We start from the raw sequence: 26049 nt of genomic DNA on the forward strand, positions 1-26049 counted from the left end.
AGGAAGCTGATTCCTTATCCCATGAGGTTCCTTGGAGACCAATCTACAAGGATTTATATCCCCACTAGGACTTATCTTAATAGCTGTTTTTCTCCCTTATTTATTAATTATGAAATTAATAAATAATCAGGGTTTTTGGTCCTTCTTTGTTCCATCAGGCCTGATCTGGTCCATCAGGCCTGATCAACATGTTAACCTTTCTGGTCTGACTGTCATACATCTTCTTATTGGGCCTTGCAGCCCAAACTGTAATATTTAATTATGTAATCAGGATTTATTTATCCCTATCACTAATGTAAATATATAATATATATATTTTAATTTAGAAAACAAAATCAAAAAGAATTATTTTAGCTTTAAATTTAAAGCACATCAAGGTGTGTCTAAAAGTATATTATATCAAAAAGTTATGATGGATGAGAGGAAGTATATCAATATTTTTTTGTTAAGCAGGTGTATCTTTTTCAAATTTAAATTTAATTATTTTCCAGTTCCCTCTAATTTTTTTAACTTCGTAGAATATATTTTCACATACTGTAATTGAGAATAAATTTCTTGACCTTAAAAAATCTTGTGAAAATGAAAAATAATAAAATTGAAATTGCTTGAAAAGCAGCTCAATAAAAGTTATAGTCAATACAAACTAGAATTAATCCAGCTATTTATTTTGGATAACCTAGATCTTAATTTAATTCCAAAGAATTGGTTCATAAGCAATGTTTGAGTTCCAAATTTGGTTCTTCGTATCTAGTTGATCCTGGAGCCGCACTTTCCTTGCCTCAAAAATCAGTCCCTGCTTTCTTTCTATGACATGCACATGTTGTTATTTTCTGTTTAGTGGAAATAAGAACGACACTTTCCTGGTAAGAATAAGATAAGTTAATAGGAGCTTTCTTCTTTCTATGACATGCACATATTTTCTGGCAGGATAAGTCAATTCGAACATTCTTCTTTCTATGACATGCACATATTTCTTCCTGTTCATAAGAAGTTGAATAAATGGTTCAAATGATGTATTCACCTACTACTCAATTGTTAGTAACAAAAACCAAATACAAAAGAGATGAGGAACTTAGTGTAGCCGCTAAAAGTAGTTTTAATCCATTTGAAAGATTAATTCTCGTGTAATTATAACAAGAAAGTTCAACCTCGCTTTTTTTTTAAAATTAAAAAAATATTCAAATAATATATACTTTTCATAGATGACATAAACAAACAGATGTATATTTTGACACACACATATAATTACCAAAAACAATCATATAAAGTGAAACAAAAGAGAGGAAGATTCATACATCCAGGGGCTGGTACACAGGGAGGTTGAGGAGATTGTTACGAAGAATTTGACTCTTACATCTTCTCCAAAATTCATTTAGAGTTCTCCACTTCCTTATTGAGCCACTTCCTCCATTTCCTTTTCCAAAATTAGCCTCCCCAACAAATTTTCTACCGTCTATGAGTACCTATTTGGTAGATGATAATTTTATTTCCTAGAAAATGAGAGGATGGGAGTTTTATGATGGATAGAAATTTGATGTGAAGCATTAGTATTGACTCTTTTGATTTTATAACTGACATAAATATTGAGCACAAGTAGAATATCTGATTTCATATATTAATTTGATAATATAATATTTAGAGTCGTTTTTTATTATAAGCCAGAACTATTGTATACAATTGGAATATTTGATTTCATATAGAAATTTATTTAAAAGAACATTATTGAATTGTTATTAGCAAAAAGCTGGTACACAGGGACACCATTAGGAAGTTGATCCTGCAGCCGCCGTACTTTCCTTGCCTGAAAAATTAGTCGGAGCTTTCTTTCTATGACATGCACATGTTATTACTTTTTGTTTAGTGGAATTAAGAACTGCACTTTCCTGGTACAGTAAGTCAATCCGAGCTTTCTTCTTTCTATGACATGCACATATTTTCTGGCAGGATAAGTCAATTAGAACATTCTTCTTTCTATGACATGCACAAATTTCTTCCTCTTCATAAGAAGTTGAATAAATGGTTGAAATAATGTATTCACCTACTACTCTATTGTTAGTAACAAAAAACCACATATAAAAGAGATGAGGAACTTAGTGTAGCCATACGCTAAAAGTAGTTTTAATCCATTTGAAAGATGAATTCTCCTGTAATTATAAAAAGAAAGTTCAACCTCCCTTTCTTTTTAGAATTTAAAAAATATTCAAATAATATATACTTTTCATAGATGACATAAACAAACAGATGTATATTTTGACATAAACATATAATTACCAAAAAAATCATATGAACTGAAACAAAAGAGAGGAAGAAGTTTCATACATCCAGGGGCTGGTACACAGGGAGGTTGAGGAGGTTGTTCCGAATAATTTGACTCTTAAATCTTCTCCAAAATTCATTTGGAGTTCTCCACTTCCTTATTGAGCCACTTCCTCCATTTTCTTCTCCAAAATTAGCCTCCCCAACAAAGTTTTTACCGTCCATGAGTACCTCTTTGGTAGATGATAATTTTATTTCCTAGAAAATGAGAGGATGTGAGTTTTATGATGCATAGAAATTTGATGTGAAGCATTAATATTGATTTTTTTGATTTTATAATGGCATAAATATTGTGCACAAGTAGAATATATGATTTCATATATTAATTTCATAATATAATATTTAGAGTTTTTTTTAGGACAGTCCCTCAAAAAACACCAAACACTTTTTTTCTTACATCGAACAGAAGAGGTTCTTTTGTTGGATAATAATAAATGAAACAAAAAAAGGAAGATTCTGTTGGGCCTATTAATCTAAACATAGTTATTTGGGTGATTTGATTTTATTATTGAATAAATCAACGTTTCCTTATTGAACGTTATATTGCAGAACTGGTCATAGCTGTTATTGCGTGTGTTTAGGAATGAAATAAGAGAGAGATAAATTAGGATCAGATGTACTGGTTTGTAGCTCATCAGTTAGACAATCTATATGTAATAGTTATATTCTCATATTGCAGAAGTATCAATTGTAAGGTTTTTCCATATCAGTAATCAAATACACTTTTGCTTTGTTTATTTTCATATTCTTTTCTATGATCTGGTATCAGAGCAAATTAAACACCTGTGAAGTGCATCCAAAGTTAACAGCGAATGGAGACAAACAAGAACAATGAGGGGTCGTTTGGTCTAAGCTATCCAATGCTATCGAAAACAAATTATACCCCTTGGGCCAAAAAGATGAAAGTTTTTATGCAGGCTCATGGGCTTTGAGAGGCAATATAACCTAAAGATCCGAAGACTACAGCAGATGAGAAGATGGACAAGCGAGCATTGGCCATTATTTACCAAGGTATCGCAGATGATATGTTGTTAACAATAGCAGAGAAAAAAACATTCAAGGAGGCTTGGGGGAAATTAAGACGCTGTGTCTGGGTGCAGATAAGGTGAAAAAAGCTAAAGCTCAAATCCTGAAATAAGAGTTCGAGTCACTGAAAATGAAAGCGATGGAGCAGTTAGATGATTTCTGTATGAGACTAAACGGCTTGGTTACAAATATCAGGGCGTTAGGGGAAACAGTTGATGAGGAGTATGTCGTTAAAAAGCTACTAAGGGCTGTCCCAACTAAATTCCTTCAAATTGTGTCTTCAATCGAATAGTTTGGGAATTTGGATACCATGTCCGTAGAGGAGATTATTGGCTCACTTAAGGCTCATTAGGAACGTTTGAATGGAAAAACGGAGAACAGTGACGAATAGCAACTCTTGTTGACAGAGGATGAATGGTTTAAGAGGGAAAGTAATGACGGGAAACTTCTTCTCACACGAGAAGAATGGCTGAAGAGATCAGGGAAAGATGCCTAAGGCAGTGGGGGTGACTATCACGTGAGAGACAATCGTATGGTTCATAACAGGAGCCAAGTAAAGTGTTTTAATTGTGCTGCCTACAGTCACTTTGCAAACGAGTGCCGCAAGGTAAGAAAAAATAGACAACAAAGAGGAGAGGCAAACTTGGCTCAGGTAAATGATGAAGAACCCGCACTCTTGATGGCTATGTGCGATAATGTTAAGCAGGATGTGACTGTTGTTATTGAAGTGAAAACCATAAATACCTTTAAGGAGAGAGATGACAATATATGGTATCTTGACAACGGGGCCAACAATCATATGACAGGCCGTCGAGAGAAGTTCGAAAAACTTGACAAAATAGTGAAAGGGGAGGTAAAGTTTGGTGATGACTCCTTGGTGAGAATTGAAGGGAAAGGTTCAATCAGGATTATGTGCAAGAATGGGGAAACCAGAGTCTTACATGGAGTCTACTATATACCCACACTTCGAAGCAATATCATAAGTCTGGGCCAATTATCGGAAGAAGGAAATCGAGTAGTCATGAATGGGGAAAATTTGTGGGTTTATGACAGCTGTGGAAGATTGCTTATACAAGTCCAAAGATCTGTAAATCGACTTTATAAGATTCATATTCAAGAAGCAGAGCATTATTGTCTGTTAACGAAGAGTGAAGAGGAAATATGGTTATGGCACAAATGACTCGGACATGTAAATTTCAAGGCGATGCAGTTGATGTCAAGGAATCAGATGGCTCATGGAATGAGAAATATTATTCAACCAAAGGATATCTGTGAAGGATGTCTTATGTCGAAACAAACACGTAAGCCATTTCCAACTCAATCTCTTTTCTCAGCAAAGTCTGCTTTAGAATTAATTCATTTGGATTTGTGTGGTCCTATATCTCCTTCCACTCCGGGAGGGAAGCATTATTTTATACTCCTAGTTGATGATTACAGTCGTATGATGTGGGTTTACCTGCTTAGAACTAAAGATGAGGCTTTGAATTGTTTTAAGAAATTTAAAATGCTTGTTGAGAATGGTGCACAACATGGCATACAAGTTTTGAGGACCGATCGCGGGGGTGAATTTTGTTCCAAAGAATTTAATGATTTCTGTGAGGAACATGGTATATTACGACATTACACGACACCCTACACACCATAACAAAATGGTGTAGTAGAGCGCCGCAATCGTACCGTAGTTGCCATGGCCCGGAGTATGCTTAAAGAGAGACATGTACCAACTCAATACTAGGGGGAGGTTGTTACTCATGCCATTTATGTTCTAAATAAACTGCCAACACGAGCAATGTCAACCATTACACCACACGAAACTTGGTTCGGAATGAAACCAAATGTGAATTATATTAAGGTGTTTAGTTGTATAGCCTATATGAAGATTCCGGCTGTACACACTAAAATACTTGATGATAGGAGTAAATTGGTGGTCCATTTTGGCAGAGAACCAGGGACAAAGGCTTTTAGATTGTATGATCCAAAGACTGGCAGCATTCACGTTAGTAGAGATGTTATTTTCGATGAATATAAGGAATGGGACTGGGGGATTACATCTGAATCTTATTTGGGTAGAGGTGCATAATTTACACTGGAAAATGATTTTTTAGAGCCTGAGTTGTTACAAGAAGAACACAGCTCAACATCTCAACCGTCAGACACAACACTCACGAGTTCCTCCTCTGAAAATGAAGACGCAGAAACCTCCAGCGTGTCCAGCGATAGTAGTGAACAGCGCCAACATCTTCGATTACTGGATGATATCTATGAACACACAACAGAGGTGGAATTGGATGAAAATGAACTTCTATTAATGGGTATTGATGAGCCTATTTATTTTGAACAAGCAGTAGAGAATAGTGCCTGGAAAGCTGCAATGGATCGTGAGATCGACTCTATTGAAAAAAACAAAACTTGGCAGCTGGTGGATCTTCCTAAGGGACATAAAGCCATAGATCTTAAGTGGGTCTATAAGTTGAAGACAGATCAGAATGGAGCAATAACTAAACACAAGGTCCACCTCGTGGCTAAAGGTTATTTTCAACGCCATGGAATTGACTATGAAGAAGTTTTTGCTCCAGTAACTAGACTTGAAACAGTTCGATTACTTCTGGCATTGGCAGCGAAAAATGATTGGGAAATTCATCATCTTGATATTAAATCTGCCTTCTTGAATGGAGTCATACAGGAGGAAGTATACGTTACACAACCAAAAGGTTACATCAAAGAAGGTTCAGAGCATAAAGTTTACAAATTGCTGAAAGCATTATATGGTCTTCGTCAAGCTCCTCGAGCATGGTACTCTCGTCTCAATCAATGTTTGATGAAGCTTGGTTTTATTAAATGCCCTTATGAGCACGCAGTCTACACGAAAAAAGATGGTGATCATTGTATAATTGTTGGTGTTTACGTGGATGATTTATTAGTCATTGGAACAAGCTTGTCGCACATTACCAAATTCAAGGGGGGAAATGAGTCGTGAATTTGACATGTCCAACATGGGAAAATTGTCCTATTATCTGGGTTTAGAGGTGACTCAAGACAAGGATTTCATTGAACTAAGACAGTCAACATATGCACGGAAGGTACTGAAGAAAGCAGGTATGGCTAAATATAAAGCTGTGAAATATCCCATGGAGTACAAAATACAACTTCATGCTGATAGTACAGGTGAACCTGTGAACTCTACGCATTTTAAGAGTATCATAAGTGGACTGAGATATTTAGTACATACGAGGCCTGACATCGCCTACTCAGTAGGAATTGTTAGCAGATATATGGAGAGGCCTACACAGATGCATATGAATGCTGTCAAGAGAATATGTCAATATTTGAAAGGAACACTGCAGTATGGATTAATTTATATGAAAGGGCAAGGAAATTATATTCTATCTGGTTTCTCTGACAGTGACATAGCAGGTTGTGTGGATGATCGAAAGAGCACGGGAGGGATGTCATTTTACCTTGACGAGAACTTGATTACATGGGTCTCTCAAAAACAGCGGTGTGTTGCACTTTCTTCATGCGAGGCTGAATTTATGACAGCAACGGCCGCTCCCTGCCAGGAAATTTGGTTGCAATGAGTTCTGAGTCACATTATGGGTATCAAGTATGTTCCAGTCACTCTGTACATCGACAATAGGTCTGCTGTGGATTTAGCTTACAATCCGGTGTTCCATGGACGTAGTAAACACATTGACTTGCGCTATCATTTTATTCGTGACTGCGTTGAGAAAGGTCTCATTGTTATTAAACATGTTTCGTATAAATGAACAACGTGCTGATATACTAACTAAGGCGTTGGAAATATCAAAGTTCGAGAAAATACAGAAGTTGCTGGGAGTCAGGAATCTGGGGAATGTTTAGATTAGGGGGGGATCATATTGGGCCTATTAATCTAAACATAGTTATTTGGGTGATTTGATTTTATTATTAAATAAATCAACGTTTCCTTATTGAACGTTGTATTACAGAACTGGTCATAGCTGTTATTGCGTGTGTTTAGGAATGAAATAAGAGAGAGATAAATTAGGATCAGATGTACTGGTTTGTAGCTCATCAGTTAGACAGTCTATATGTAATAGTTATATTCTCATATTGCAGAAGTATCAATTATAAGGTTTTTCCATATCAGTAATCAAATACACTTTTATATTGTTCATTTTCATATTCTTTTCTATCAGATTCATACATCCAACAGTTGGTAAACAGGGACCATTTGCCTCCGAATTGGGAGCTGCTCTAACTGGAGCAATTCTCAAACCTCACTCTTTTAGAGTTTGAACCGTCATTGCATCTCTCCCCTTGAGCATGTCTATCCATTTTGTTAACTAACTACAATATTTTTGTGTTGTGGAGAAAATAAGACGAGATGAATTATTCCAGAGGAAATGATATATGCAACAATGAGAGATGTGGGGATATATAGCCAATATTAGATATTATTTGATACACCATATATGTTGCTTGGATTATCTTTCTTATTTTTTGAGAAATCAAAGAATTCTTTTAACATGTAATTGATGAAAACCCTACACTAGTAAAAGTTATTAAATTTTACAAAAGAATATATTTTCTAGTTAATCTAGATATTGTACTTTATTTTTGTTATATATTCACAAATATATGGTTGGTCTATATTTTTATCAGTCATTTACAAAACCGTAAAAAAACACCTATGACAAATCAAGAAAGGTATATTGAGGAGATAATCTAGATATATTATGTGTTAGTATATAAATCTAACTAAATATGAGTAGTGTAGATATTATTCTGTAGTGAGTCATTTGGCTTCAATACTTAATATGTGATCTTTGATCTGGTCTTTCATCATATACTAGATATTTTAAAAATATTTTCTTCACTTATGAAAACATAACTGTCCAAAAAATGTTCTTTTTTGTTATAAAAATATTCTTTGAACCATAAGAGTTTTTATTCTTAATAAATAATAATATGATAAATACTACAAAAATTTAAAATCTTAAAAGGCAATCACAAAACTTCACAACATAACTTGACTTTAGAAATTTGATAGCAGTTTGTCATTTTACTAGCTTGAAAATGCCTTACATCATTATAACAACTAATACTAACAAATATATATAATAACTGAAATAGTGCATCTATTTTTAATTTTTTTTTAAATTTTGAAAATTTCAATACAAAGAAAAGATGGGAGGGAAACTTTTTGATTTTATAATGTGCCTTGAAACTAAAAAAAATTGCAATACTGATTAAACCATTGTCTCGGATAATCATAAAGTATTTTGGAAACTCATGGCGTCCCCATTTTAGATGAAAAAGTTATATCTATTTCCAGTAGTTTCATGATTTGTTTGAGAGCCATTATTTTGTCAGAGGTTTGGGCTCTTCACGGTTTGGTGAGTGGTTGCATTCGTGTTAACATTCCACCAAGTTCCCTCTAAAGCTTCAATCCAATTTATTTTGGTTGATTGTCATATTGATATAGGAGGATTTTTGTTGCATAAGGAGAGTGAAATGAGACACAGAATAACAAGGGCATGATTAAGCTAAGTACTGCACGATTATGTGTCATCACATCATCACAATGTTGGATGCATGATAATGTCAAATTGGGATTTTACACGAGAAATTATTCTAGATGATAGAAAAATATGCTAAAATACTGCATGATCATGCAACCTTTAATATTATTCAATTTTAATTAAGATTTATTTTTCTTTTGTTTTAATGTTTTCTATCCCTACGTGAATAATCTTATAATGTAATGTATGCAAATCTTTTATTGAAACTAAAACAGTGATAGTTTTTTTCTCTTATCTTTCCTTTGGATTCAAGAAACCCTTCTGAATTCAAAGTTTAACTTGTGGATTGAAGGTTTTAAAGAATTTCTTGTATAAGAGTCGTTGCGTGATTTAACACTTACTTCTCCTATGTTTTCTTGCCACGTCAGTTGGATATCAGAGTAAGCTATATCCTATCTTTTCATTAATTGATTCATTATAGGAAAACCAATTTATTAAAAAGATCATTCGAAACATTGTCTTTGTTAAGACATCTGCACATCGCTCCTCCGTCCTCATATGTACAAGTACAATTTCCTCGCGATCAGTGTTTACTTCATGCGTGAATACTGAATTCTCATTAATAGCATTTTGATGTAATACCATGGGACGTTCGGTGAACCTACCGACAATGCTAATTCTTGTACTAAATCATCCCACCAAACTCTTGTATAGAGTTAGATTCATTGGTTTGACTTTTTATCTCTACTCAGGTGCATCTTGATTTCCATTGGGTACTTTTTTGTGTTGCACTCGTTCATTCTTGCTTTTTGAAGTAATTTTCTAGCATAAAAAACCTGATTCAGCTCAATAAACTCACTCTTATGATTTACCTCAATACCCAGATTTAGGCCAGCTTTCTTATGTCACTAATATCAGACTCTGCATTCATCCATCTTTTAAACCTTTTAATGATTAATGTGCTCGTACCTGTAATTACCAAGTCATCTACGTAAATTCTAATTATTAATGTTTCTTCTTCTTCATGTTTGGTGTAGACGGCATGTTTATATGGGCATTTTCCAAATCCCAAGATCTTAAAATACTTGCTCAACCTTGAGTACTAAGAACAAGGGTCGATCGTAAGCCATAAAGTGATTTTACTAATTTATACAACAAGTGCTTTATGTGGTCCTATGCGAGTAAATTCTCTTGGATCTCTACCTATAGAGCTGGTGCACTCTGATCTATGTGGTTTATGCGAGTAAATTCTCTTGGAGGTAAAAGATATTTTCTCACATTTATTGATGATTGTGCTAGAAAAATATGGATATATTTTTTTAAACAAAAGTTTGAAGTTTTTGGAGTCTTCAAGAATTTCAAAGCTCTTGTTGAAAAACAAAGTGGTCAAGCACTGAAGGCCTTACGTTCTGACCAATGTGGTGAATACTTGAGTAGGGAATTTGAAGCTTTTTTGAATGACAATGGTATTAACATCAGCTGAAAGTAAGTTTTAGCCCCCAACAAAATGGGGTGGCTGAAAGAAAGAATCGAATTATTATGGAACTAGTGCGCAGAATGCTTAAGACAAAAAGTTTACCCTATTTTTTCTGGACTGAAGCTGCAGCATCAACATGTTATGTTTTAAACTGTGCTGCTACTAAAGCAGTACAAGAAAAAACCCCAGAAGAGGCATGGAGTGGACATAAGCCCTGTGTATCTCATTTCAGCATTTTTGGAAGCCTATGTTATTCTTATATACCGAAAGAGAAACATGGAAGCTTGACGATAAATCTGAAAAGTGCATTTTTGTTGGCTATAGTGAGAATCCAAAGGCATATAGGCTGTTTAATCCAGTGTCTAAAAGATTAATAATCAGCCGAGACGTAATATTTGATGAACAAGCAACATGGGATTGGAAAAGTGGAAAAGAAAATAGCACTGTCATATATGACAACAATCTACTGGAGCCATTAAAAGAAGAGACATAGCCTGTCCAAGATGAAGTTTCACCGCACTCATCACAAACATCATCAAGTTTAGAGTCAGCACCTCGCAAAACCAGAAGCTTGGCTGAATATATGGTGAGGCAAGAAGAATACTTGAAGAGGAATTTTCAGGCTTCGCTCTATTTATGGAAAATGATCATGTCACTTTCGAAAAGGCTGCTAAAGAAGAAAAATGAAGAGAAGCCATGAAACAAGAAATTGATGCAATTGAATGGAATAAGACATGGGAATTGGTTGATTTAGCTCCCGAAAATAAATCAATTGGAGTCAAATGGTTGTTTAAAACTAAATATGATGCTGATGGAAATATTAAAAAACATAAAGCTCATTTTGTGGTGAAGGTTACAAACAGAAGGCCGGCGTTGATTATCAAGAAGTATTTTCTCCTATTGCGCGCCTTGAAACTATCCGATTAGTGATTGCACTTGCTGCTCAAAATAATTGGATTGTTCACCAAATGGATGTTAAGTCTTCATTTTTAAATGGTGTATTATAAGAGGAAGTATACATAGATCATCCACCAGGTTTCATCAAGAAAGGAGAAGAAAATAAAGTTTGTCTCTTAAAGAAATCTCTTTATGGTTTAAAACAAGCTCCGAGAGCTTGGTATAGCTGAATCAATGGTTATCTCTAGAAGAATGGCTTCTAGAGGTGTCCTTTTAAACACACTCTTTATGTCAAAGAAAGAGCTAATAATAATGTTCTTATTATTAGCTTATATGTTGATGATTTGATTATTGCATGAAGCAATGCTAAAGATATTGATAACTTTAAAGGAAACTTGAAACGAGAATTTGAGATGACTGATTTGGGGTTGCTACATTTTTTCCTTGGCATGGAGATTAAACAAAACAATGGTGGATTTTTTTATCTCTCAGCAAAATTATGCTAAAGAATTGTTGAAAAAATTCAAAATGGAAAATGCAAATTTTGTAAGTACGCCAGTTGCAGTTGGTTTGAAATTAAGCAAGAATGATGATTCTGAGCTTATTGATCTCGCATTATTTAGGAGCCTTGTGGGAAACTTAATGTATCTTACTGCTATAAGACCCGACATTGCTTATGGGGTCAATTTACTTAGCAGGTTTATGGAATGTCCCAGGAGATCTCACTGGGAAGCTGGAAAAAGAATTTTAAGATATATCGAGGAACACTCTCAGAATGAATTTATTATCAAAAGGTATGCAATCCTAAACTTGTTAGATTTTGCGATAGTGACTGGGCAGAAGACCATGATGACAGTAAGAGCACATCAGAAAATGTGTTTTTTGTGGATCTGGTGCTATATCATGGATGTCAAAGAAACAAGTCGTAGTAGCTCTTTCAACAATGGCAAGCAGAGTATATATCATTGGCTCTTGCTGGTTGTCAAGCTATTTGGATTAAATGGGTATTACAAGAACTTAAGCAAAGTTTCAAGGATTGTCCAGGAATTTATTGTGACAACAGTTCTGCAATTGCCCTTAGTAAATATCCTATTTTTCATGGCAAAAGCAAACATATTCCAATTAAATATCATTTCATCAGTGATTTGATCAAGAATGGAGAAATTGAAGTTAAGTATTGCAGAAGTGAAGAACAAACATCAGATATTTTTACAAAGCCATTAAAGTTAGAAGCATTTACAAGAATCTAGCTTAAGGGAGGTTGTTGGAATATAAGTTAGATCCTTCTAGAAAGCTTATTCAATTCTATACATGAATATGGAGTAACTGATACATGATGCATGATGAATCTGATACATGAATCTAAGTTTACACATTCCAAGATAATTAATTGTTCAATATACTAGTCTAATGAATCTGTTATATTGTAATCCTATAAATTATATTACCTATACTCAATGGAGTATCACAATGTCAGAGAAAAGAGTTTTTTCTCTTACTTTTTATTATTTCCAACAATTTATAACAAAAATTACGACCTCCTTTCCCTTTAAATTAATTTTTTTTCTTATATAGGGATAAGGATGACATGAGTTTATAAGTTAGTGCCCAGTAATGTGTAGAAATTATTTATACACGACTTGTAGACGTATAATATATTCCTTTACCGATATAATATATTCCTTTACCGTCTGACCTTTGTTTGCCCGGATGGCATGTCTTATTTGCCCGTCTGACCATTAAAGAGACTCCCTAGTATGACACAAGAGTCTCGAATTTCAGCAGAATAACATCTTAACGCCAGGAGATGTAACATCAAATGGACCAGCAATATATGTGTGAAATATCTCGAATGGTTCCCTCGCTCTCCAATATTTTCTAACCGGAATCATTGTATGTGTTGCTTTCCCTTGAAATAAGCTTCACATAAATTTTTTGGTTTGTTGATTTTTTACAAACCATTCACAACTTTAACTTCGACAATAATTTCAGGTCATAAAATCAAGATGACCATATCTCAAGTACCATAACCACGAGTCATATTTCAATGATCGACTTAAGAACTTTTGCACCTTCATTTGCAAATCAAGTGTGAACAAAAATTCTTTGACATGTCAACATATTTTAATTATTAAATATGTAACACTTTCAATATAAAGACATCTCTAAAACTTTATTTTTTTCAAAAAAACTATGAGGGGAGTTTCAATAGATGTGCTTTCTAGGTGTGTGCTAACCATTTGACTTCTTTCACCTCTCTCGAGAGTGCTCAAGAGCTGGTGCAACTCTTTACAAAATGCATTAGGGATAATACTTATTTTAATAGTGACACATTTTTAAGAAGGGTTACCACTAGAGTCTATTTATGCCTATTGTGTTACAACTGCATCTTTTTGAGAAGATGCAAAGGTGTCTTTTTGACTGGTGAACTCAACTTTCTTTTGCTTCTTATTTTAGTGACCAAAGGTGACTAAGTTTCTGTTTGGTCCTCACCACTCTCATTAACTACTAATAAGGTGTGCTTCTTTCTCTTCTTTTTACTAACTATCATTTTGAGAGGATGAAGCCAGATGATGGCATCTTAGATCCTAACACTGCTTCTCCTCCCGCTTCTCCTGCGAAGGATGCTGGAGGTGCTAATAAGGAGCAAGAGAATGAAGGCTCCCGCATGGAGGAGTAGTTTTTTCATTTTGTAATTTTATCCTTTAACTTATGTCTGGACTTTTGTTTGTATCAACACTTATTACCCTCCCCGGTGTTATTTTATATGCTACTTTCCTTATTCACATCTTTCTCCTTTATCTTTCCGATACTTTAATATGCATTTAAACTTGAAACTAATTGGCCACACAAGTACTATCACAACTCAAACATCCATAGGTTGAAATAATTTCGAACTCTTCAATTTGAAGTCTGGTTTTTCAAAACCTTACATAATATGGGTTCGACCCTTAACAATAATAACTTGACAATGTAAATTCTACTGGAATATAAAATCCTATGCAAGCAAAGCTTCAGGTGCTTTTCAACCTACTTGTCATCCAGACAAGTGAGAATCATATTCAATTGCCCTACACATAGTAAACCTTCAGGTTTTGTGCTGCCAAGTTCTTGGGACCTTCAAAGCCATCATTATCTCCAGCTTGTAGGTTCCTCTACCTTGAACGCTCTTGACTTTGTACGACCCTTCCCAATTCGGGGCGAGCTTCCCTTTCTGTCCTACCCCAGAAGCTTCTATCTTCCTCAAGACTAGGTCACCTTGTTTAAAGAACCTTTCTTTAACCCTTAGGTTGTAGTAGAATGAAGCCCGTCCTTCTGATACTCTACTATCTTTGCATGTGCCCCATCTCGCACTTCATCGATTAAGTCCCAGTGCCAACCTTTGTCCTTCCTCATTTTCCTCAACATTGAAAGCCTGAATCCTTGGAGAAGAATGTGATATCTCCACGGGAACAACTGCTTCTGCCCCATATACCAACATGAAGGGGGTTGCTCCAGTAGTGACTCTACAGATAGTCCTATAGGCCCATAATATTGGAAGTCTCTCATCCACCCAATTATTTCTTTGATTTCTCGATCCTTTCTTTAGTCCATCCAAGATTATTCGATTTGCTACCTCCGCTTGCCCATTGGCTTGCGGGTGAGCCATAGAGGTGAACCATAACTCAATTTCATTTTCTTCACAATACTTCTTAAATTCCTCATTGTTAAACTGCGTTTCCATTGTCGGTGACTAGGATACGGGGAATTCCATACCGGCAAATAATATTTTCCCACATGAATTGTGCAACCTGCTTAGTTGTGATCTTGGCCAAGGTTTGGCTTCAATCCATTTGGTGAAATAATCAATGGCTACAATCAGGAACTTTCTTTGTGCCGTGGCCATGGGGAAAGACCCCTAGAATATCCATCCCCCCACATAGCAAAGGGAAATAGCGAGTTGATAGAGGTCAGCATCTTGCGGGTCACATTTCTTCACATATTCTTGGCATCAGCCATCATTTCTGGCCAATAGAAGCCTAAACGGGTTATCTTATGAGCCAGGCACTGCCCCCCAAGTGTTGCCCACAAATACCTCATGCACTTCCTCAAGAGCCAAGCGTTGCCTCATCGGGCCTGAGACACCTCAAGTAAGGAACCACGAACGATCTTTTATACAGAATCCATCTATCAAGAGTACCTTAGTGCTCGAACAGTTAACTTCCGTGCTTCAGTTTGCACGCTTGGAAACAACGCGTTTTAATGTGAGCCTTGATGGGATCAATCCATGACTTCCCCAGGCCTATGGGAGCCACAAGCTTAACATCTCTGCTCGGTCTTCCAAAACACGGAATACACACTTCCGAAACTTTCTTCTATCTTAGATGAAGCAAACTTGATAACGCATATGCATTAGCATTTTCTTCCCTTGGAATGTGTTCAACATGGCATTCATAAATTGGGTCATCAAGCCTTACTAGGTGGACTACTTACCCATCGTATCATCCTTGCCTCAAATTCTCCCTTTACCTGGGATTATGATCAGTTTGAGAATCCACGGACCTTTAAGTTTTTGACTCTAAGTGTCCCAGCTAGGCCAAGGCCATCTATCCGGGCTTCATATTCTGCCTCATGTTTGTGGTGGGAAGTCTAGCTTCATTAGCATACTGATTAAGAACCCATCAGGGCTTCTACAATACCAATCCTGCTCCACTGGAGTTTGTTTTTGATGATCCATCAAAATAGAGAACCCAATACTCTTTCTCCTTATCATCCTTCTCTCTGTCCCCATATCGACTCCCTTATCTTGTGGTATGGTATCTTCTTGCCCCCCGACTTCTTGGTTGGGTATGGTACATTCCACCACGAAGTCAGTAGCGCCTGGGCTTTTATTGACGTTCGCGGCTTACTACTTGAGACTCAAACTCTTCCAGCTCTATTGCCCACTTAATCAATCTCCCACTTGCCTTGGGACTGTGAATGATATTTCTCAGTGGCTGATTTGTTAGCACCTCAATCTGATGAGCCTGAAAGTAAGGACACAGTTTTCTCGAAGCTATTACCAAGGCTAGAGCAAATTTCTCAATAGTTGAATAATTCAATTCAGCACCATGCAGAATTTTGCTGACATAATATACGGGTTTTTGGACTTTCAGCTCCTCCTTAACCAACACCGCGCTCAAGGCGCTCTCTGAAACAGCCAAGTACAAGAATAAAACTTCATTCAAAGATGGTTTGGCCAACAACGGGGCCTGAGCCATATATTTCTTTAACTCTTCGAATGCCTTCTGGTTTTCCTCATTCCATACAAAGTCCTTGATGTTCTTTAGTAACTTGAAAAATGACAGGCACTTGTCTCTGACTTGGAGATGAATCATCCTAGCGCAACAACCTTTCCTGTGAGCTTCTGAACATCCTTGACGGTTTTTGGTGGTTCCATGTCTAGGATTGCCTTTATTTTGTCGGGGTTAGCCTCTATCCCCCTCTTGGAGACCATCAATCCCAAAAATTTTCCAGATCCTACTCCGAAAGCACATTTTGTAGGGTTTAACATCATCTTATGGTACCTCAGAACCTCAAAAGCTTCCCTCAAATGGGTTATATGATCAGTCTTTGCTAGACTCTTGACTAACATGTCATCAACATAGACTTCCATAGTCTTACCAATAAGGTCCTTAAAAATTTTATTTACCAACCTTTGATAGGTGGCTCCTGCATTCTTAAGACCGAATGCCATAACAAGATAACAATAAACACCAAAGTCAGTGATGAATGATATCTTTGGAATGTCATCCTTATGCTTTTTGATCTGGATGTATCCGCTAAATCCATCCATGAACTTATAGAGAACTTTATATCGATAACTATATCTTGAAAAGTATTTCCATAATTAGGTGGTCCGTGAACTTTTCTTTCCCTCTCTGAGTTTTTTGTAAAGAGAATAACCTTATCTTTCAAAGGCTTCGGAAACCCGATTTCCTCCATAATTTCTTTGATCCAATAATTTATATGTATATGAATATATACCTACCTAAATATTATATGATCCATATTGATGCAATACCTTAATTTGACAATTTACAAGGGTTTTCAAAGTTGCTTATTGCGAAAATGAGAACTCAGCCAACGTGTACTTCATGTTTATATTATTCATATGTAATTCTATTATGCATGATAACAACAAATTTTAGTAGTTATTTAATAGGCAGGATAGGTGGGCTCATATCGGACCAAGCCAAAAAATTTGGCAATTATTATCGAAAGAACCGGAAAAGTTAGGTCGGATCTGAGTTACTTCATGATACAGTTGAATTAATATTTTGGATTTTACTTTACGATATATGAGGATATTCCTCTATGTTATGAGCATTTGTGAGTTCCCAATTTTGCCATCATTATTTAGACTTCACTACATAGATTTGTTGAAGTTTATTCTATTTGAGTTTATGACCATATGCCTTTGCTATATGGTGACTCCATGATAGAGTTTTTAGACATGGCCTCATATGTTTATATATGAACTTCTCAATATACTTATGTTTTGTACTTCTCGACTTGGTTTATCAACTTCTCGATAGAATATATTTCTTGGCTTATTTTAAATGGCTTAATTGGCCTCTCATTCGCAAAAAAGTTCACCCATAAAAAAGAGAGCATGACGATTCCAAGAGAATTTTGGAGGCCAAGACACTTGTACTGACATATTATCATTATGGAATGCTATACATTAACCAACCTACTATAATTATTCTAATTATCAGCCTCGATTACTCCATTGCATTTGAGTTTGAAAATTGATATTTTATTTGCAAATAGTATTGGTATCATGATGTATACACTATATATATATATATATATATATATATATAAGACAAAACAATTGAGTGACTGATTATGAGAATGCATTAAATTTAGCCAAATTTAGCCCTTAGATTTTTAGAAATTATAGTAAGTTATTCTTTTTTTATCGCAGATAATCCGCATCCGCTATCCTTCGGGTGCGCACTGAGTATACTCTACGGACTCACGCAATAACCTACAAACCCGTGAACAAGGTAAACCACATTTACGCGATGGCTCAGGAGGCATAATCATAAATTCTCCTCCCTTGAGATTCGAACCTGTGACCAACATGATAGTTATCTTCTTTAACCACCTGAGTGTGCAATAAGTTAATTTTTTCTTCAACTATTTAGAACATAGGTAAAAACATTAAAATTAAATATTGTGACATCATAATTTAGCATGAATTTTAAGTTATAGATAATAGGAAAAGAGACATTTCAAAAATACCATACAAGCCATACTGTTAATAACTTTTACAATATATATAAATTTTAAAATATTGGAACCAAACAAAATAGTAAATAATATGTTAATAATTTTTTGATGATTATATTAATATTTAAACACTTTTGAAAAAGAACTTTATCTACATTTTAAAATTCTAAATACAAAACAAGTACGAGGACTTTACAGTTTAAGCTCTAAGATTATAATATACATCTCATATATTTTTTATTGAATTTCATATAGTAATAAATCTTGAGCAGTTAGATTGAAAAAGAAACAATTTATTATTTTGGTAATTTAGAAATAATTATATTTTTTTTCTTTTACAAAGAATCAATATTGTTTTCTTGGTAAAACAAATCCTCTAAATTTAAGCATCCAAAAGTACAATATCTTAACAATAATGAATAATATCGTATTATTAAATTAATATACTAAATCAAATATTCCAATTGTTTTAATTTATTAGTGAAGCACATAAAATTTCTTGTCAACTACAAACTTCGTTGGGGAGCCAAAATTTCAAGCAAATATAAGTTTGAGCTAAGAAAGAGGTAAACATGGCAGCTACAGACTCTGTGGGGGAGCCAAAATTTCAAGCAGGCAGTGGAGCAAGTGGCAGCTCATCCTCAATAATAAGGGAGTGGAGAAGTCCAAATGAATTTTGGAGAAGATTTACAAGTCAAATTGGTACTAATAGTGATAGGGTACCCAGTGTTGTGAATCATAACCCTATGTACCCTGTCACTTTGGCTGGCCAAGTGCAGGTAATTAATGACATTTTATTTACGAAATCAAAATTTACTATTCTTGAATCTGATTATATATGCTGTTGTTTTGCCAGGAGCATAGTAGGGTACCACCAGCATTCTTGTCCCTGTTTTTGCAGGAGATTATGAGAATGGAAAGTTCTCCTTACTTGTCTTCCCCCTTATTCTGTTCATTACCTCCTACTATAGTACAACCTTTGACAGATGCTCATGGATTTCTTCATCACTTTCCAGGGAGAAATGTACGTTTCTATGGTACATTATTATTTTGCAATTTGGATGAAAATTCCCATTTAAATGTAAGTTGAAACGTATCTATGCTGTCCTTGTTCTTTTTATAGCAGGAGGATCTAACCTTACAATTAATGCCTGGTTCATCCTCATCCTCATCCTGGCATACTACCAGCCTAGAATTTTCAAATCCTTACGGATTCTATTTTCCTCAAAGGGGAAAGGTATGCCCTATTTTAATCAATTACAGATGTTTGTATCACAGATTCTCATAAAGATACACAAATGTAACATATGTATTCTAATAAGTTTTTATTGATTGAGATTCAGGTAATTAGTGTGGGTAGTGAAGATGAGAATGGTTGTGATCTCGAGCTCAGCCTTAGTACAAGGTGCATCCTTCTGAAACCTGAATATTGTTGTATAATTCCTTGTATAAACATTGATAATATTTTTCTTATCAAGTGTATGTGAAAAGTATGAGCAGTTCAAATTAAAAAATAATTTTTAATTTTGTGGAACAATGTACAGCAGGTGGAATGAAGGCCAATCCGTCTCTGACGTCCAAACTTCCCTCCCCACTAAACTTCTTGTAGGCCAAGAAGCCGAGGTCTGTATTTTCTGTAGTAATTGTATGTGAATATACAAGAAAGTTGGAGTTTTTTGAAGAAAACATAGGTTTTCACATACATGCTGCAAGCTGCTAACTCCTGACCATGAGTATACCAAAAAACAATACGCACGCACCCTAAACCCCTACTTTTATCTTTAATATTACAGGGAGGAGGACATATGGACAAGAAAGCACGGACTGATTGCAGAAGTGCCGCATTCCGATCAAGTAGCTGCCAAGAAATAGATCAGGAGCTTCGACTTTCACTTTGATCTTTAGTTAAATTAGGTTAGAACAAAAAGACTAGAAATAGATCTACTTGTAGACTTTTTGAATGATTCCGTTTAAGTTTTGCTAACAATTTAAATTCCAAAAGTTTTCTGGCTCACTTCCTTCTTATATTATTATTAAATAATGGTTATGTTAATCCAAAACTAACCATAACTTTTAACAAGTAGGTGTGCTAACTGCCCTACCTGTTTTCCTCAAATGTATATAATACTAGTGTCTTATATCTCAAATGTATGTATTTCTTAGTTTCTCTTTATTAGTTTATTCAGTGCAAGACATACATTTAAATTTGACCAACAAAATTCAATCATCATGATCTTTAGTTAAATTAAATTAGCTTTGAACTATAAACCTAAAAATAGATCTAGGTAGCTGATTTGATTTTTTAAACAATGATTAGGTCAATTATTTGACCACACTATGAGAGATGGGTACCAAACTCACAAGTAAGTCATCAGACAAGTCAAAATTTAGTGCTTTAAGTTTTGAAGTAATGTTAATCATCTCCATAACCTTATTTGTCTTGTATAAACAAGATCAGCTAAAATTAACTTACTTGTCTCATCCTTTTCATTTTTTGTAAAATGCTTTTCAAGCTTATCAAGAAAATCTTTTATAGATATTTTATACGCGTCCTCAGAAATAGTGCCCCGGCCCAGAATTCTTCATGAATGCTTGGTTTTATAATCATTAAACTTAAGCTAGTAGAATGTTGCCAATTCTCAAAGTTCAATATAACGGTAATAGAACTTTCATCTATAAGAGAGGTATATTGCTCCTTCCTTATAATATAGTCTAAATTCATGCATCCTAGAACAAATAGAACTTCATTTCACATCTCTTTAAAATTTGGCCATTAAGCACCAAAATAGAGTTCATGTTGGCACCTACATCAACAACACATTAACTTTGGAACCAAAAAAATATTTATACGCTCAAAATATAAAAAATTCATGCACATGTATACATAGTAGCACAAAAAAACATGATTTAATAAAAAATTATAATATGTGTGTGGCCATTTGAAATGATTTCAATTCATACCTGATTTCATGACCATAAATATGATCATAAATATGAATACATACACAAATACACAAATAGAGATGACCTAGCTATGTGTCACTAGGAGGGATGGAAATGGAGGAGTAGATAGTATGTCACTAATACCCTATAATTAGTAGCCCAATTACATCACACAAAGCTTTATTTTAAATCATTTAATTAGTTCAAATATAAAATAAACTTTAAATATTATTCTCTATAATTTGTAAAAATTATAAAATATTTAATAATTGGCACTAAAATTTGGTGCACTTAGACAACTTTAGGTTAAAGGTGTAGAGAGGGACGCAAAACAAATATAGTTGTACACTAAATATTGATGTATACACAATTCACTCCATCATTTATTCTTATAATAAAAGTACACCTAACAATATAAATATATCTACTTTACCTTCTAAATATGTTGTACATAATTATCAGACAGGCTTTGAACATGAATAACTTGGAGCAGCTATCATCATAATTACAGGAACTATATATCTATACACTTATGCTTATTTTACTGTCTAAATATCATAGAAACATGTTTTACACTACAAGAAAATAGGACAAAACCGACCTTCATAAACGGTCGGTTAACAGGCAACACGGTCGGTTAAAATAGTCATAACCGACCACAGGGCATGGTCAGTTTTAGGCTGGTCGGTTAAGACTTTTGGTCGGGTTTAACCCTCATAATCGTCCACTACGTTGGTCGGTTATGTGCCTGGGCATTTTATTCAAATATGGGGTCACTGTGTACACGTGGCAACACGTGTGCACACGTGTTTCCACGTCACTGAGTCATAACCGACCGTAGGTGGTCGCTTATGTCTATTTTTGAAAAGTTAACTGGAACTCATAACCGACCGTGGTCAAAGTGTGCACATCGGTCGATTTTATTTCTGAGGCTAACTTAAATGTCATAACCGACCGTCCTAAAACCGGCCACCCTCTAAAGAAGACGGTCGGTTTTATGAAGAAGGTGGTCGGTTATGTCTATTGATGGTCGGTTTTCTGGGTTTTGTAATGGTCAAAAGTGGTCGGTTGCTTTCTCCACTTTTTCTCCACGAACCCTTATGTTGGTCACAATTGCAATCAGCTTCATATAAAAGTCATCCCCCTGGTCAGTTTCTTTCATGACCAGAGATTCAAACTCTCCTTCAACTTTTGCACTTTTTCCTTCTTTACCCGCTCTTCACTCATACGCAGTATTTTGATCGCGTCCCAGACCTCTTTGGCCATTTCTTTATCAACAATGGTCAATAATATGTCCTCCAACATGCCCTGATAAATTACTGCTAGGGCCATCTACACCGTTTTGTCCACCACGGTTGTGTCGGAGCCAATCTGTTCAATCACCCCATACTCCTTGCGCATTCATGAACACCTTCATCTTTAGAGACCATACTGTATAGTTGCTTCGTGTTACTATCAGATAGTACATACCAACTGCTCTTTCCTTCGTTTTGGTCATCTCCATTATGATCTTTGTGTTTTTGGGTTGAATTTTAGGCATAAAATGGCCTTAACTCCTTAGCTCTGATACCAGAATGTAGCGAATAAGATATATATGAAACTGATTTTAGAGAATATAAAGTCTGTATATTACAGTTCTCAATCCTCTCCGAGTGTTTACAACCTTATATTGAAAAACAAGATTACATCATATGCCAGAAATCAAGAAAACAAATAACAAGAAAATCAATCACAAAAACTACTTCCTACAATTTCTCCCTGATAATTCAATACTTCCTAAGTTGTCTCCATTGGTTGAGACTTATTCAACTTACATATTTTATTTGTGTAAAGTTTAGAGAAATATGAAAATAATTCCAACATAATATCTTAACAATAGTCAATAATTTGGTATTATAAATTAATAAACTAAATCAAATATTCCAATTGAACACAATATTGCTAGCTTGGCTTATTAATGACTTTTTTTTACGAAATCAATTTACTGTTCTTGAATCTGATATATATGCTTTTGTTTTGCTAGGAGCATAGTAGGGTACCACCAGCATTCTTGTCCCTGTTTTTGCAGAAGAGTATGAGAATGGAAAGCTCTCCTTACTTGTCTTCCCCCTAATTCTGTTCACTACCTCGTACTATAGTACAACCTTTGACAGATGCTCATGGATTTCATCATCACTTTTCAGGCAGAAATGTACGTTTCTATAGTACATTATTATTATAATTTGGATGAAAATTCCCATTTAGATGTAAGTTGAAACGTATCCATATTGTCCTTGTTCGTTTTACAGCAGGAGGATTCGACCTTACAATTAAAAACTTACAATTTATAATTTTTTATTGATTGAGATTCAGGTAATTAGTGTGGTTAGTGAAGATGAGAATGGTTGTGATCTCGAGCTTATGCTTAGTACAAGGTGCGTCCTTATGAAACCTGAATGTCTATTGTATAATTCGTTGTATAAATATTGATAATATTTTTCTTATCAAGTGTATGTGAAAAGTATTAGAATTTAAAATTACAAAATAATTTTTAATTTTGTGGAACAATGTACATGAGGTGGAATGAAGAACAACCCGTCTCTGACGTCTATGGTACATTATTATTTTGCAATTTGGATGAAAATTCCCATTTAGATGTAAGTTGAAACGTATCTATGCTGTCCTTGTTCTTTTTACAGCAGGAGGATCTAACCTTACAATTAATGCCTGGTTCATTATCATTCTCATCCTCGCATACTACCAGCCTAGAATTTTCAAATCCTTACGAATTCTATTTTCCTCAAAGAGGAAAGGTATGCCCTATTTTAATTAATTACAGATGTTTGTATCATAGATTCTCATAAAGATACAAAAATGTAACATATGTATTCTAATAAGTTTCTATTGATTGAGATTCAGGTAATTAGTGTGGGTAGTGAAGATGAGAATGGTTGTGATCTCGAGCTCAGGCTTAGTACAAGGTGCATCCGTCTCTGACATCTCTATATTTTCTGTAGTAATTGTATGTGAATATACAAGAAAGTTGGATTTTTTTGAAGAAAACGTAGGTTTTTACATACATGCTGCAAGCTGCTAACTCCTGACCCTGGGTATACCAAAAAACAATACGCACGCACCCTAAACCCCTACTTTTATCTTGAGGAATTTTTGAATGATCCCGTTTAAGTTCTGCTAACAATTTAAATTCCAAAAGTTTTGTGGCTCACAACGATATTGTTGTAGAGATATAAAACTAGAACTTATATATGTACATGTATATTTGGTGTTCACCGGAAAAAATAAACTTGTATATTCTCCTCATCAAATAAAAGATTACAGGTAATAGTTTAAATAGAACTAAAATAACAAGTTGTAGCATTAAACCAACAACTCCTTCCTATTATTTCTCCGCTAATAAACCTAACTGACTACAACTTCCACTACTAATACACGTACTAATCCTACTGCTACTTATTTGACTTATTCAAATAAATAAAGCATATAATTTAGATTAAAATCCCAACAATCTCCCCCTTAATCTAAGTTTTCCCTAACAAATACTAGAAACCCATATGGCTTTTAACTTAGCCCGTGTGGCTTTTAACTTTTCTGCCCGTTTGGCACTTCAATATAGCCCGTCTGGCCTTTTGTTTGCCTGGCTGGCATGTCTTATTTTCCCGTCTGGCACGCTACCTCTGTCTATAAAAAAGCTGGTTAATCATCATAGTTATCTCCCATGAATCTGCCACCTCGCCACCAAAAGATTTTAGCTCTCCTAAGCCAATATTCAACTGCAACATATATAGCTTGATTCCCATAAGATTCATCAAGTCCACCATATCTCCTATTTGCCCATCTGACACCACTTGGTATTCGAGCCTATGGTCCTGCATGGTGGCTATGCTCTTGTTGAATATGAAAACCCACGTACTTATGTTAGTTATGGGAGCGGTCCTTTGGCTGGACACATAAGTGTATACGGTTTAGCTTCCCAGACGCCTTGTGCCCGCATGAATACCTTCATTTTAATGACCACGCCGTGTAATTGTTTTTGGCCAACATAGGAAAACTGAATCCGACAACACCTTCCTTCATCTTTGGCACGTCCATGCTTGTTTTCCTCGCCATGTACTTGGGCATAAACTACTTAGCTCGGATACCAAGCATTGACGTGCCAAAGATGAAGGAAGGTGTTGTCGGACTCAGTTATCCTATGTTGGCCAAAAACAATTACACGCGTGGTCATTAAAAATGAAGGTATTCATGCGGGCACAAGGCGTTTGGGAAGCTATTGAGAATAGCGATCCAAATGGTGTAATTGATCCAAGGCAGGATAATGTGGCATTGGCAGCCATTTATCAGGAAATTCCAGAAGACATATTGTTGTCCGTGGCGGAGAAACAGACTTAATAACAAAATGTCTTCCTAGTTCTTTCAAAATAAGTGTTCATTGTGTGTTTATTACACGTGCTTATAAATATATATACATTAAATCTCTTCTTATATTCTACACTTGGTGTTCACGAGAAAATTAGAACTAAAATAATAAGTGGTAGCATAAAACCAGCAACCCCTTCCGATTATTTCTCCACTAATAAACCTAACTAACTACTACTTCCACTGCTAATCCACGTACTAATGCTACTG

The 26049-nt window shown here is 35.1% G+C and overlaps 1 protein-coding gene across 1 annotated transcript; it reads left to right on the forward strand.

Annotated features, from left to right (window-relative positions):
- Positions 1 to 6335: 6335 nt before the first annotated feature.
- On the forward strand, positions 6336 to 6920 carry LOC141679172 (secreted RxLR effector protein 161-like). The gene has a single exon (XM_074485681.1). It carries the CDS (start codon positions 6336 to 6338, stop codon positions 6918 to 6920), a length of 585 nt encoding a protein of 194 aa, XP_074341782.1.
- Positions 6921 to 26049: the final 19129 nt, after the last annotated feature.

The sequence above is a fragment of the Apium graveolens genome, chromosome 8 (genome assembly GCF_009905375.1).
Source record: "Apium graveolens cultivar Ventura chromosome 8, ASM990537v1, whole genome shotgun sequence".
NCBI classification, from domain to species: Eukaryota; Viridiplantae; Streptophyta; class Magnoliopsida; order Apiales; family Apiaceae; genus Apium; species Apium graveolens.